The sequence below is a fragment of the Rana temporaria genome, chromosome 5 (assembly GCF_905171775.1).
Source record: "Rana temporaria chromosome 5, aRanTem1.1, whole genome shotgun sequence".
Classification (NCBI taxonomy): domain Eukaryota; kingdom Metazoa; phylum Chordata; class Amphibia; order Anura; family Ranidae; genus Rana; species Rana temporaria.
The window spans coordinates 29,245,321-29,260,083 of record NC_053493.1 but is presented as its reverse complement, the minus strand read 5'-3'; the positions used below and the strand labels follow the sequence as shown (position 1 = coordinate 29,260,083).

Here is a 14,763-nt window from a genome sequence, read left to right as displayed (position 1 = left end):
TAAATGTTCTAACTGTAGGGGGAGGGGACTGACTGGGGGAGGTGACCGATCTGTGTCCCTATGTACAAGGGACACAGCATTGGTCTCCTCTCTCCCTGACAGGACGTGGATCTGTGTGTTTACACACACAGATCCACGTCCTTGTCTGTGTAACCGTCGATCGCGGGTGCGTGGCGGACATCGCGACCGCCAGGCACGCGCATCGGCATCTCAGTGATGCGGCGGGCACGCGCGCCCCCCAGTGGCTGGAGGCCGTATATAGACGGCCTCCCGGCAATTGGGATCCACACTGCGGCCGTACAAAGTCGTACGGCCGGCAGGAAGTGGTTAAAGGATCCCTGCTAGCTCTGGATACACAGTGAGATGTTATATGGACACTGAAAAATGGCAGCTAACAGACAGTGCAGCCATTACTACAAAAGCCTGCATGTGTCTGCAAGCAAGTCTCAGCATAGCACTCAGCCAAATGACAATATTACTGCTGTGAATGTTCATACAACTGTGCCCTACAACTAGTTTATACACTGCCTCTGTATGCAGAAGCACATGGCTTATTGTCTGTGAAATCTTATAAGAAAAAAATTAAACCTTTCTGCAACTGTAGCCTAGGAAACCTGAGCTCAGGCACAGCAGATTTTTACATTTACTGCTGGAAGAACTTTACTATTAAAGAAGTTGTTGTTTGTTTCCCTAAATAGCTTCCTTTACCTTAGTGCAGTCCTTCTTCACTTACCTCATCCTTCTATTTTGCTTTTGAATGTCCTTATTTCTTCTGATGAATCCTCACTTCCTGTTCTGTCTGTAACTCCACACAGTAATGCAAGGCTTTCTCCCTGGTGTGGAGTGTCGTGCCCGCCCCCCCTTGAGGGGGGAGGGGGCGAGCAGGAGAGTCAGGACGCCCACTAACACACAGCTCCTTTCTTTATCTGCAATGTAGAGAGCGTCCTGACTCACCTGCTCTCCCCTTCAAGGGAGGGGGCGAGCACGACACTCCACACCAGGGAGAAAGCCTTGCATTACTGTGTGGAGTTACAGGCAGATGAACAGGAAGTGAGGATTTCTCAGAAGAAATAAGGACATTTAAAAGCAAAATGGAAGGATGAGGTAAGTGAAGGAGGACTGCACTGAGGTAAAGGAAGCTATTTAGGGAAAAAAACAATTGTACCTTTACAACCCCTTTAATGCATTCTATGAGTGAGTGAGTAACTTGTATAGCGCAACAAATGTGAACTTAATCGCCTCAAGGCGCTTGGCATCCAGAGTCGTGCCGGTCCTTCAGAAGAGGTGGGTCTTTAGTTTTTTCCTAAAGGCCTGATAGTTTTCCTCCAAGCGGATGGTAGTGGGTAGAGCATTCCAGAGCCGTGGTCCTTGGACCGAAAATCTACGTTCTCCCTTCGATTTGTAGCGGGATTTAGGAATTTGGAGAAGGTTTTGGTCGGTTGACCGGAGAACGCGCTTGGTGACGTAGGGTTTTATTTTCTCGCTTAAGTATTGGGGAGCGTTCCCCTGTATACATTTGTGTTACCAGTCTGGCTACATTAAAGCGGAGTTCCGGCCACAATTTCACTTTTTAAATATAAATACCCCTGTAATACAAAAGCTTAATGTAGTCTAGTAAAGTTAGTCTGTAAACTAAGGTCCGTTTTGTTAGGTTGTTACAGCATTTAGACACTTTATAAAATAGAAATTGACTGGGGCCATCTTAAGTGTGGGCATCATGAAGCCAGACTGCATGACTTCCTGGATTTCAGCCTTACAGATCTCGCACATGCTCAGTGCTGCACAAGCAGTGTATTAGGTTTCAGATCAGGTTTCAGTACCTGTACTGTCCAAATCACATGATTCTTCGAGACTGGGGAGTGCACAGACTCCTGGAAAGTTACACCCACTACATTCCCAGGAGTCTGTGCGGTGTAGGTTAGGAAGCTTAAGCACCTAGGTGCAGAAAGTGGGAAGATTAACTATTCTGCCTAGCAACAACACTTTGAAGGCATCTAAAAAAAAAAAATGTTTTTCTTAACGGACTAATGAATTTTTTTTAAAACTACTGATGTAATGTTATATTTATGGGTGGAACTCCACTTTAAGATAAACTTTCTGTGTGTAGCAGTGTCCCCAGCACCCCCTAATTACTCACCTGAGCCCCTTCTCTCTCCAGTGATGTCCACAAGTGTCTTAGCTATCCCAGAGACTCCTGATGGGCTAAGACACAGCAACAGTGCCATTGGCTCCCGTGGCTGTCAATCAAAATCAGTCATCCAATCGGGGGAGAGAGGGTGTGGGGCCAGGTCAGGGCTTTGTGTCTGAATGGATACACAGAGCTCTGACTCGGCTCGGATGTCTCCTGTAGCAGGCTGCTGGCTGAGAGTCACTCGATGGAAGGCGGAGCCAGGAACAGCAAAGAGGGACCAGAGAAGAGGAGGACCCGGGCTGCTCTGTGCAAAACCAACTGCACAGAGGAGGTAAGTATAACATGTTTGTTATTTATTTTTTTAAACAAAAAAACTGGGGGCCAGATTCTGGTAGAAGTGCGGCGGCGTAACGTATCGTAGATACGTTACACCGCCGCAAGTTTTCATCGCAAGTGCCTGATTCACAAAGCACTTGCGATGAACTACGCCGGCGGCCTCCGGCGCAAGGCGGGCCAATTCAAATGGGCGTGTGCCATTTAAATTAGACGCGCTCCCGCGCCGGACCTACTGCGCATGCTCCGTTTCGTAACTCCCGCCGTGCTTTGCGTGCCGTGACGTAATTTTTTCGAACGGCGACGCGCGTAGCGTAATTCCGTATTCACGGACGGCTTACGCAAACGACGTTATTTCGACGCGGGAACGACGGCCATACTTTATACGTTTGCTGCGTAAAGTTAAGGCACCAAAAACGACGACTAACTTTGCGACGGGAAACTAGACTAGCGGCGACATAGCGAACGCGAAAATCCGCCGTGAATCGCCGTAACTCCTAATTTGCATACCCGACGCTGGTTTACGACGCAAACTACCCCCAGCCGCGGCCGCGGTACTGCATCCTAAGATCCGACAGTGTAAAACAATTACACCTGTCGGATCTTATGGATATCTATGCGTAACTGATTCTATGAATCAGTCGCATAGATAGAAACAGAGATACGGCGTCGTATCTCTTTGGTGAATCTGGCCCCAAGCCTTTACAATCACTTTAATGCTCTCACAATGTTTGAGCAAAGTAATATTCAATCTGCGGAAATTAATACATAGCCAATGAAAGAAAGTTCTGCACACCTTTGCTTCAGTCCTATAAAGGAACTAGTACTTCTTTTGCCCAAAGAGTAAGACAAGTCTCACAAGTCATCAACTTGATTCAAAGGGAGGTAAGAAGGAGTGGTGCATGTTGCTGCCTTCCCCCCTGAAGATGGGTTTTCCTTGCCACAGCCTGGACTTTTGAGACCAGTATCTGCAAGTATTATGTTAATGTTTGCATTGTTTTCCCTTGTTCTTACCTTCCCTCTCGTTTTGCAGATGTTCCTGGAAAAGAATCTTCATTTGCTTATATTTGGATTTGAACTTAAGTTTATTAATAATAGAAATCATGGAGTTCGATGAGAAGTGTCATGTTTCACATGCTTGTAAAATGCCTTTAAATGTTATATTGTATTCTCTGCCCCTGGCTCCTCCCTTAGCTCCGTTTTTTCTGTATAGATAGCTCCACCCTTTGTTCATTTTCCCAGTAATGCATCTCAGCCTCATGTGTTATGGAGTGGGTCACATTAGGATCTTTTGACCTATTCGATGTTCATTGTAAGATCCTGACAGTTTATCGATTAAACTTCACAAGATCTGCAAGGTGTCGTTGGATTGAGTTTGTCTGTTTATCCAGCTAAGATTGGGTTATTGCTATCTCATCACAACATTACATTACAGAGATCACACTCTCAATGCTTACAGAGGCAGAACAGGCTTTCTGTTTGTCAAAGAAAGTATGGAGCCAACCGAGATTGTGATGCAGGATTTATCAGATCACCAAGAAAGTGGGTAGGTTGTACACTACAGCTATGCACTTAGGGGCTAAGAAAATGCATGCATCATACATACTAGGGGGAGTACAACTGGGGGGATCCATAGTGGAGAAGGATCTGGGGCTTTTGGTAGATCTTAAGCTCAATAATAAAATGCAATGCCAAGCTGCGGTTTCCAAAGCCAGCAAAGTAATTTCTTGTATTAAGAGAGGTATGGACTCCTTAGAAAGCGATATAATTTTGCCCGCCTGTACAAATCATCAGTAAAACCTCATTTGGAATATGCAGTTCAGTTTTGGGCCCCAGTTCTCAAAAACGATATGGGGGAACTGGAGGAGGTGCAGAGAAGGGCAACCAAACTGATAAGGGGCATCGAGGAGCTCAGCTATGAGGAAATTAATTTATTTTCTCTTGAGAAGAGGAGAATTAGGGGGGATATGATCAACATGTACAAATATATAAGGGGTCCATATAGTGAACTTGGCGTTGAGTTATTCACTTTACGGTCAACACAAAACATAAGGGGGCACTCTTTACGTCTATAGGAAAAGAGATTTCATCTCCAAATATGGAAAGGTTTCTTCACAGAAAGAGCTGTGAAAATGTGGAATAGACTCCCTCCAGAGGTGGTTCTGGCCAGCTCAGTAGATTGCTTTAAAGGAGTTCTCTGACCTAAAACTTTTAACCCCCGCTGTGCCCGGGCTGTAAAACTATACAAAATAAACTTTCACTTACCTGCCTACGATCCCCCGTTCCGATATCGCCGTCCCGTTCTCCGGTCCCGGTCTCTTCCGCTTCCTGCGTGTCGGTGACTCAGTGCGCTCAGCCTATCAGCGGCCGCAGCAATGTCCCGTCGCGGCCGCTGATAGGCTGAGCGCACTGTGAGTCACTGACCCGCAGGAAGCGGAAGAGACCGGGACCGGAGAACGGGACGGCGATATCGGAACAACGGGGGATCGTAGGCAGGTAAGTGAAAGTTTATTTTGTATAGTTTTACAGCCCGGGCACAGCGGGGGTTAAAAGTTTTAGGTCAGAGAACTCCTTTAAGAAAGGTCTGGATACTTTCCTAAATCCTCATCATATAACTGGGTACTGACATTTATAGGTAAAGTTGATCCAGGGAAAATCCGATTTGCCTCTTGGGGGTCAATAAGGATTTTTTCCCCCTGCTGTAGCAAATTGGATCATGCTTTGCTGTTTTTTTTTTTTTTTTTTGCCTTCCTCTGGATCAAATAGTATTGGGTATTTGGGATTGTTTGATATTATTTTTTATCTATTTAATTTTATGGTTTAACTAGATGGACTTGTGTCTTTTTTTTTAACCTGACTAACTATGTAACTACTTATGTCTGCATGAATAATTGACCAGCACACCTAGATGAGCTTGTTAAACATCTCTTTCCAAAATCATAGGTGAAAATATTCTGGAGCATCGATTATTAGCATTATCTGAATTACCCAACAAAGTAATTTAATCAATCATTTTAATGTACAAATCATTAGTAAGACCTCATCTGTAATATGCAGTTCAGTTTTGGGCACCAGTTCTCAAAAAGGATATCGGAGAACTGGAGAAAGTGCAGAGAAGGGCAACCAAACTGATAAGAGGAATGGAGGAGCTCAGCTATGAGGAAAGATTAGAGGAACTAAATGTATTCACTCTTGAGAAGAGGAGAATAAGGGGGGATATGATCAACATGTACAAATACATAAGAGGTCCATACAGTGAACTTGGTGTTGAGTTATTCACTTTACGGTCAACACTGAGGACAAGGGGGCACTCTTTACGTCTAGAGGAAAAGAGATTTCACCTCCAAATACGGAAAGGTTTTTTCACAGTAAGAGCTGTGAAAATGTGGAACAGACTCCCTTCAGACGTGGTTCTGGCCAGCTCAGTAGATTGCTTTAAGAAAGGCCTAAATGTACAGAATATAACTGAGTACTAAGATTTGTAGGTAAAGTTGATCCAGGGTAAATCCGATTGCCTCTCAGGGGATCAGGAAGGATTTTTTTCCCCTGCTGTAGCAAATTGGATCATGCTTTGCTGGGGTTTTTTGCCTTCCTCTGGATCAACTGTGGGTATGGAGTTGGGTGTATAGGATTGTACTGTGTTTTTTTTTTTTGTGGTTGAACTGGATGGACTTGTGTCTTTTTTCAACCTGACTAACTATGTAACTATGTAACTATGGTTGTCGTGAAGGGCTTTATTCAGGTAGTATCGCATAATAATGAAAATGTGAGCCTTTAATGCTATTTGATAACCATTTTTCTTTATTCCTTTCTCACAAATGCTAGATTTTTGTGATGCCCCCAAAAAGAAGAGTTTCAAAGGAGAAAAAGGATCCGAAGAAGCAAGAAAACCAAGCGGCTGCAGCCAGCAGCAGTCAAAACAAGGCCACCAAATCACAGGAGAAGCCAGTCCGCACTGTGCCATCCAAGGCGAGACGTATAAAAGAGGAAGCAACAGAATCTCTTTTGGTGACCAAGACTAGTGCTGCAGAGGTAGCTCTGCCTGAGAAAATCCAGGTAAGAACATAGTGATAATTACACAAATATAGACTGCGTAAAGCTAACATTAACCACGACACACACATTTAGTGACTGGATATCTAAATATGCAACTTACCTTTAAAACTATAGTTGAGTTTGTTAACTTGTTCTCAGCCAGCATTATGTATGGGCAACCCATGCTAAATGTTCAACTACAACATCTAGAGAAATCTTTAATTAATGTATATCTAAAGCTGAAAAATGTTTAGTTTTGGCTTGAGTAAAGAAAAGTGATTTCCTGTGTCAGGTTTTTATTGTGTGTCTTTTCTATGTGCCCTGATGGCCATTTTCCTGGGAGAGAAAGTGATGGGAAACCCAAATGTTTTTGTTGTGCAGTTTTTACTGAAGTAGTTGGGGAAATCTCTTCCTGTGAAAACTGTCTAAAGGTCCATTCTCAGTAGCGGCAGCCCTTGCCCACCTCCTCCACATCCTGTTTTAACCGTAAAAAAAGACGCAACCCTGTGCATTGCATTGAGAGTGACGTGGAGATGCATAAACACCAGTGACCCAAACACAAAGACAGTGGTGGTTTATTTGACACACCAGCTTCTGTGAAAAATGTACCAACTTTGGATCAATTACATAGACAAACAAAAGCAAACTTGTGCCTCCACTTACCCAGGTGCTCAGGTGACGTTTAGACAGCCAATGTTCACCTATGCTCAGGATATCTAATGTCTTATACACACGATCGTTTTTTCCGATGAAAAAAGTCAGAGGCCTTTTTTTCATCGGAAAACATTATCGTCTGTGGGCCCCATCTGACTTTTTTCCATCGGTGTAAAAATAAATAGAACATGTTACCATGTTTTGGAGGGTCGGAATTTAGTGTGTAGGCAAGACTGATGAAAGTCAGCTTCATCGCAATTTCGACGGAAAATTCCATCTGATCGTGTGTTTTTCTTTTTTTTTTAAACAACATTTGTTTGATTTTAGTTCTTATTCCTAGGGGCCACCTTTTTTTCCACCTCTTTCTAATTTTAACTCCTAAAAACATGTGTTGAATTATTTATCCAGAAAATAAAATATTGGGAATATACCTTACCGCTCAAATTACAGCCATCTGCTGTAACATTCCAGGTGTAATAAAATTCCCAATGGTGTTGCGTTCCCTGAGATAGCAATATACTACTAATATTACAAGCGAATATGCCTAGTTATGTCAGTGCTGGTAATTATTGTAGAGATAATAAAGAGAAATATATAGCACAACCCCCAATATAATAAGTAAATGGTGAAAATACAACACTCAGAAATTATTGTAGAGGTACACACAATTGCTAAAATCTCATGTAAGCTTTAGCCTTAGGCCACGTACACACCACCGGATCTCCGCTGGAAACGATCCGCCAGATCGTTTCCAGCGGAAATTCCTCCTCCGGATTTGGATCTGATGGCGTGTACACACCATCAGATCCAAATCCGTGCGGAATTCATCCGCGGTGACGTGTCGCGCCGTCGCCGCGACGATGACGCGGCGACGTGTGCGAAGCTGGAAGGTAAGTACTTCCACGCATGCGTCGAATCATTACGACGCATGCGAGGGAGGGGAGCGGACGGATTGATCCGGTGAGTCTGTACAGACCACTGGATCAATCCGCTGGAGCCGATTCAAGCGGATAGATTTCTTAGCATGCTAAGAAATTTATATCCGCTTGAAATCGATCGGCCCGAGGAATCTCCGCGGATAAATATCCGCTAGGCCGTACAGACGACCGGATTTGTCCGCTGGAACTGATCCGCGGATCAATCCCAGCGGATAGATCCGGTCGTGTGTACGGGGCCTTAATCTTAACCTCTCATTAAAATTATTTCTGGTGACCATGCCATGAAGGTCTTAGTTTAGGCACTTCCTGTTATGGGGTGGCGGTGCTCTGTCCCTATGTAAGAGTTGTTCTCCTGCATTGCATCACCCTGTAACAGGAGTTTCCAGTAGCGACTACAAGTGGCCATTTTAATGTACACTACAGAGACATGGTTGGCTGTTGTCAGCTTCTGGAAACCCGCCCTTGAGAAATGCCATGCAGCTATTTCAAGAGTGCAGGGAAATAGTAGGTGACTTCATCAGAAGCCCTTGTGACAAAACGGGAGCACAATGGGTATACAGGGGCAGATTGCGGTGCCTGAACAAGAATCTTCATGACAAGATCACCAAGTTTTTTTTTTTTTAACTAAAAGCTGCAGATTTTAAAATATTGAAGAAGTCTTTTGAAATTATCTTAACATGGTAATGAATTGTGACAATGAGAGACTCTGCCATGTCAAAAATGTAGGCGAATATGACACAAGATTCGCATTAAGGGTTATTGCAAAGTTCCAGACGATTGTTTGGAGTGGAGGAAACTGTTTTTGTCTTTCTCTGGATTCTATCATTCTGGATCAAGGCATGGATCTTGAAGGTTGGGTGGGACAGAACCTTCAATTTCCGTGTCCAGATTTTACCAGGTGCCTGCAGCCTGAGTGAGTACACATGTGTGCAGGGTCGTTATCAAGCCTGAAGATAGCTTGGGGCTCCCGGTTTAGAGACAGCTTCCAGTATGGGAGACATAAGGTCTCAGCCAGGTGTCACAGGAGCCCCAGTCAGGAGCCTGGAGACACGCGGTCTTACCCCAGGGGTCAGAGGAGCCAGAGCCAGAAGTCAAAAGACAGAAGGTCTCACCCAGGTGACAGAGGAGCCCAGCTAGGAGACGGGAGGTTTCAGTTCCAGGAGTCAGAGGAGCCCAGCAAAGGGGACTGCAGGTCTCAGTTCCAGGAGTCAGATGGGCTTGTATCAGGGTGTCAGGAGAACCCCTACCCTAAGGCTAGGAGTGGGGTGTACAGCAGGGCACTGTGACTAAAAGTTAAGTGAGTCAGAAGAGCTATACAATATAGTCAGAGGGTCTGGTAAGAAGAGCATTGTTGCTGCCGACAAGGCAGCCAGGTGGCTCTGCATTTTCAGTTAACTTTTTATGTTGATGGTGGAAGCCCATGCGTGGGAAATTGATGTGAACGTGAACTTTCCATTTTGTTTAGTAAAAGTAGGCAGCCACGCCCTAAAATACAGTTTGGACTGGCGCAACTCATTGGAAAAGCACCTACCACATGAGTGTAATTGCCCCAAAACCACAAAATATATATGACATTTTAATGATTGTGCTTGCATATACTTTAACCTATTTTCGATTGTCCGCCGCAATGTCGCAGTCCCATTAAAAATTGCAGATCGCTGCCGTTACTGGTAAAAAACAAACAACAAAAAAATGCCATAAATCTATCCCCTTATTTGTAGACGCTATGGGGCTGATCCACAGAGATCTGCACCCGCGCAGCGTATCAGAGATACGCTACGCCGCCGTACCTTACCTTGCTTTAATTAGAATCCTTAAAGATTTTGCGCTGTAAGTTACGGCGGCGTAGTCTATCTCTGGCGGCGTAAGGGCGCGGAATTCAAATCGGCGATTAAGGGGCATGTTTAATTTAAATGAAGCGCGTCCCCGTGCCGAATGAACTGCGCATGCGCCGTCCCTAAATTTCCCGCCATGCATTGCGCTAAATGATGTCGCTAGGACGTAATTTTTTTTAACATAGACGTGAATTACGTCCATCCCGATTCACGGACGACTTACGCAAAAAAAAAAAAATTATAATTAAACGCGGGAACGACGGCCATACTTAACACGGCAAGTCTAACTATACGCCGCAAAACACCAGCTTTAACTATACGCCGGAAAAAGCCGACTCTTAGACGACGTAAGAGAATGGGACGGCCGCGCGTACGTTCGTGGATCGTCGGAAATAGCTAATTTGCATACTCGAGGCGGAAAACGGCGCAAACTCCACCCAGCGGACGCCAAAGTATTGCATCTAAGATCCGAAGGCGTACGAAGCCGTAGGCCTGTCGGATCTAACCCAGATGCCGTCGTATCTTGGTTTGAGGATTCAAACTAAAGATACGACGCAGGAAATTTGAAAGTACACCGGCGTATCAGTAGATACGCCGGCGTACTCTCTCTGTGGATCTGCCCCTATATCTTTTGCGCAAACCAATCAATATACGCTTATTGCAATTTTTTTTTGAAAAAAATATGTCGGTCTAAACCTAAACTATCCCCAAAACGTACATTTGGGGATATTTATTAAAAAGTAAAAAATATTGTATTTTTTTTTTTTTTTTCAAAATTGTCGGTCTTTTTTTGTTTACAGAGCAAAAAAAAAAAAAAAAAAAAAAAACTGCACAGGTGATCAAATACCACCAAAATAAAGCTCTATTTCGGAGAAAAAAAGGACATACATTTTGTTTAGGTATAGTGTCGCACGACCACGCAGTGCTGTATCGCAAAAAATGGCCCGGTCAGGAAGGGGGTAAATTCTTCCAGGGCTGAAGAGGGTTAATGTGGCCACTATTATAAGCTTGAAAATACTATACCTTACCAATGAGCCCTGAAGAGCAATGACGATGAGGCCAAGGTTTCCTGCTACAGGGTGGCACATAGCTAAGGCCCAGGGTGATACTAACATAGTTATTTTTTTTGTGGAGGAAATTGATCCATAGATTCTGAATGTGATTATATTTTGAAATCACGTTAGTTTGATTTTCTGCTTGAACATGAATTTTTTCCAGATGGTTGCCATTGTTTTGAGGAACCCCGCAGCTGTCACAGAGAATGAATTATGTATTTAGCTGTTATTTGCTTTATGCTATCACATTTTCTCTGTAATTATAGGCTGAAGTAAAGTTTTCGCTTCACTGCTTTTGTTTGTTTAAGTGTATGATAGGCAAGCATTAAACAAAATAGTAATTTAGTCCAAATTTTTATAGGAAACTGATTGATTTTGGATACACAATTAGGTTTTTCTTTCAACTTCTTACTAGGTCGCTTGGCAGGTATAAATGTAAAATAACAATAAAAAGAGACTAAAGTCAGTTTGTATGTATACTTTATCTTGAAAAATAACTCCTTTTCCTCATTTATCAGTAAAATCAAGAATTCAGGCACGGTTCAGACCTTTGCATGTCAGAAAAGTGTGCAAAATTGCATGCCTTCCTGACATACAGAGAAACGCACTGCCATTTAACAGATGTGTGGTGGTGCCATTATTTGGTAAAGGCACCCCATGCATCTGTAAACGTGCTGCATTTTCTTTTTTTTTTCAAATATTTATTTTATTGAACACCACAAAAAGGGGGGAGGCCCCACACAGTACAAGAATAATGTGAACAACATACATAAATGAGAACATACTAAAGGTACACAGTCCCTGTGCCGCAACTCATGTCAGTAACCATGTTGGCAAGAGACTGTGGACCAAGTGACCCCAAGAGGTCCACCTGCACTCAGATTAGGATCCGTGAACACATTCAAAGTCCTAGGGCGCTCTCCCCTTTCCTTTTTCACCTTTTCCTAACATGCAGTAAGGAGAAAAGGAAGAAGAGAAAAAAGAAGAGAGACAAACAAAGAACACACAAAGAGGATCGTTGACTGGCATCTACACACCCACACCAAAGACTGGATTGCCATTGAAGATCTTTCCACACAATTTCCCCTTTCCCACTTGCCAGGGATATCTCTCAAATCTATTCCTAAAAATTGCCTGTCCCATCCACTGATAGGACCTACACTCCTATATTTTAAGAAGTCTAATGAATCGCTCTCCATGTCTCCTTCCCCTGGCCCATTAACACCTTTAGATGGTAACCCTGACTTCCAGTTCGGATTTATGGGCACCAAAACGAACCCACTGGACCCTAAGCATACACCAAGAGCACATAATTTTTTCAGAGACAATTCCATTGTTTCTTATGACATGTTGGCGTCCCTATTTCCTGATTATAACATTCCCTTTTTCAAATTCTTACAAATAAGAAATTTTCTACAAAGCAAAAGGCCTTTTTCACAATGGTGCAGGGAACTGACCCCATTCAAAAAATTGTGTACTGCCACAACCCCTCAAAGACACCTAATTTCAGCTGTTTATACTCTCCTTTTCAGTAACATATTACAAAACTCCAACAAAATTAATATAGGTTGGGAAAATGAACTCCAAATACAACTTCTAGACTCTGACTGGGACAATATTTTTACACATATTCATAAGGGATCTGTTAACATTTCGGCCCAGGAAAACAACTACAAATTATATTCTAGATGGTATCGTACCCCTGAACGACTCCATGTATTTTATCCAACTGTCTCCCCAATGTGTTGGAGATGCAACAACTCTCTGGAATCATTACTCCATATTTGGTGGAACTGTGATATCATTAAAGCGGTTGTAAACCTTAATTTTTCACTTTTACCTACAGGTAAGCCTATAACAAGGCTTACCTGTAGGTAAAAAGAATATCTCCTAAACCTGTACGGTTTAGGAGAAATCCCCTTCGCAATGCGGGCGGCGCATGCGCAGGGGGGATCCACGGCGAAAGATCCGGCAGCCGCCGGACCTTGCTGATTTTAAATCTCCCACGTGCGGGAGTGACGTCATCGCCGCTCCAGCCAATCACAGCGCTGGTGCGGCGCCGCTCCAGCCAATCACAGCGCTGGAGCGGCGATACCCGGAAGACACGCCGGAGCAAGATGACATCTCGCTCGGCGTGAACCAGGTAAGTGTTGTTCACCTCGTTTTCAGGTAAGTATTTCATAATCAGCTATTATGCGGTGCATACTAGCTGATTATGCATTTTGCCTTGCAGGTAAAAAAAAAAAAAAATTATATATGCGGTTTACAACCGCTTTAAGCCTTTCTGGGAGAAGGTTCATGTGGCAATTACCCAAATCACAACTTACATATTAGACTTTTCCCCTGCACTTAAGCCGGGTTCACACTGGTACGGCAAAGGCTTATACATTGGGAGCTTATGTCGCATGACGTGTGAAAATGAATGTTTCCCTATGGGAGCCGTCTTAACTGGTCCGACACAAGTCAGTCCGACTTTAAAAGTGCCCCCTGTTCTACTTTGGTTCGACTTTGATCCTACTTCAGCCCATTAAATATCACTGAAGTCGGATCAAAGTCGGATCGCCGTCTTGGCTGTTCCGACTTTGGCATGCAACTTGTGCTCTGATGATCTTTTTTTTTTAAACCGGCATGGGTTCCCCCCTAAGAGCATACCATTTTAAGGGGAAGCCCCTCCCCAAAAAAACTGCGTGAGGGTCCCCACAAAGTCCATACCAGACCCTTATCTGAACACGCAGCCCAGCCGGTCAGGAAAGGGGGTGGTGGTGAGCGAACGCCCCCCCCCCCCTCTCCTGAACTCTACCAGGCCACATGCCCTCAACATGGGGGGTGGGTGCTTTGGGGCAGGGGGGCCCTGCACCCCCCACCCAAAGCACCTTGTCCTTCTGTTGCTGAGGACAGGGGCCTCTTCTCGACAACCCTGGCCGTTAGTTGTCGGTCTGCGAGCGGGGGTCTTATCGGAATCTGGGAACCCCCTTTAATAGATCCTAGATCCCGGCCCCCCACCCTTCTCCCCTCTCCGGCTCTTCTCCACTCTCTCTCCGATTCTTCTTTCGCTATCTTCTGCTTGCTCTTGCCTGGTCTTCTCCGTTGTCTTCTTCCCTTTGCTCTTCTTCCGATGTTGACACAACGCTCTCTTCCGCTCTAATGCCCGATGGGGCGGGGTCACCATGTGATGTCATCCAGAGGCCCGCCCCTTATGACATCACCACCTGGGGCATGATGGGTGTGACATCATACGGGGCGGACCTCTCATGACCCCACCCCAAAGCACCCATCCCCCCATGTTGAGGGCACGCAGCCTGGTACGGTTCAGGAGGGGGGGCTCTCACTTGTCCCCACCCCCTTTCCTGACTGGCCGGGCTGCGTGCTCGGATAAGGGTCTGGAATAGACTCTGGGGGGACCCCCACGCCATTTTTTTGGCATAGGGGGTTCCCCTTAAAATCCATACCAGACCGAAAAGCCAGTTATGCTCTTAGAGGGGGGGACCATGCCAGTTTAAAAATAAAATAAAATTTGGTGTGGAGATTTGAAGATTTGGTGTGGAGTTCTTCCTAAAGATTCATACCAGACACAGTGCCTGGTATTGTTGGAGATCAAAGTCCGATCCCTGTTCATTGAAGTCGGACGCATGTTGGACTTCAAGTCGCAGGGCAAAGTCGGATACAAAGTAGTACGACTGTCGCGTGTGTACCAGTGTGAACCCGGCCTAAGGCAAAGAACCAAAGTGATAGGCTGGCGAAAAGTCAGACTCCGCGGTCAGAAAAAACATGAACGAAACAAC

General features: G+C 44.6%; 1 protein-coding gene across 2 annotated transcripts in view; it reads left to right on the top strand.

Annotated features, from left to right (window-relative positions):
• DYNC1I1 (dynein cytoplasmic 1 intermediate chain 1) overlaps positions 1-14,763 on the top strand; it is a 542,074-nt gene that overhangs the window by 33,935 nt on the left and 493,376 nt on the right. For both annotated transcript variants that reach the window (XM_040352301.1, XM_040352300.1), the window contains exon 2: positions 6,290-6,520. In XM_040352301.1, coding sequence (XP_040208235.1) covers positions 6,299-6,520 — 222 coding nt within the window. In that variant the 5' untranslated portion in view covers positions 6,290-6,298. The remainder of the gene's footprint in view (positions 1-6,289; positions 6,521-14,763) is intronic.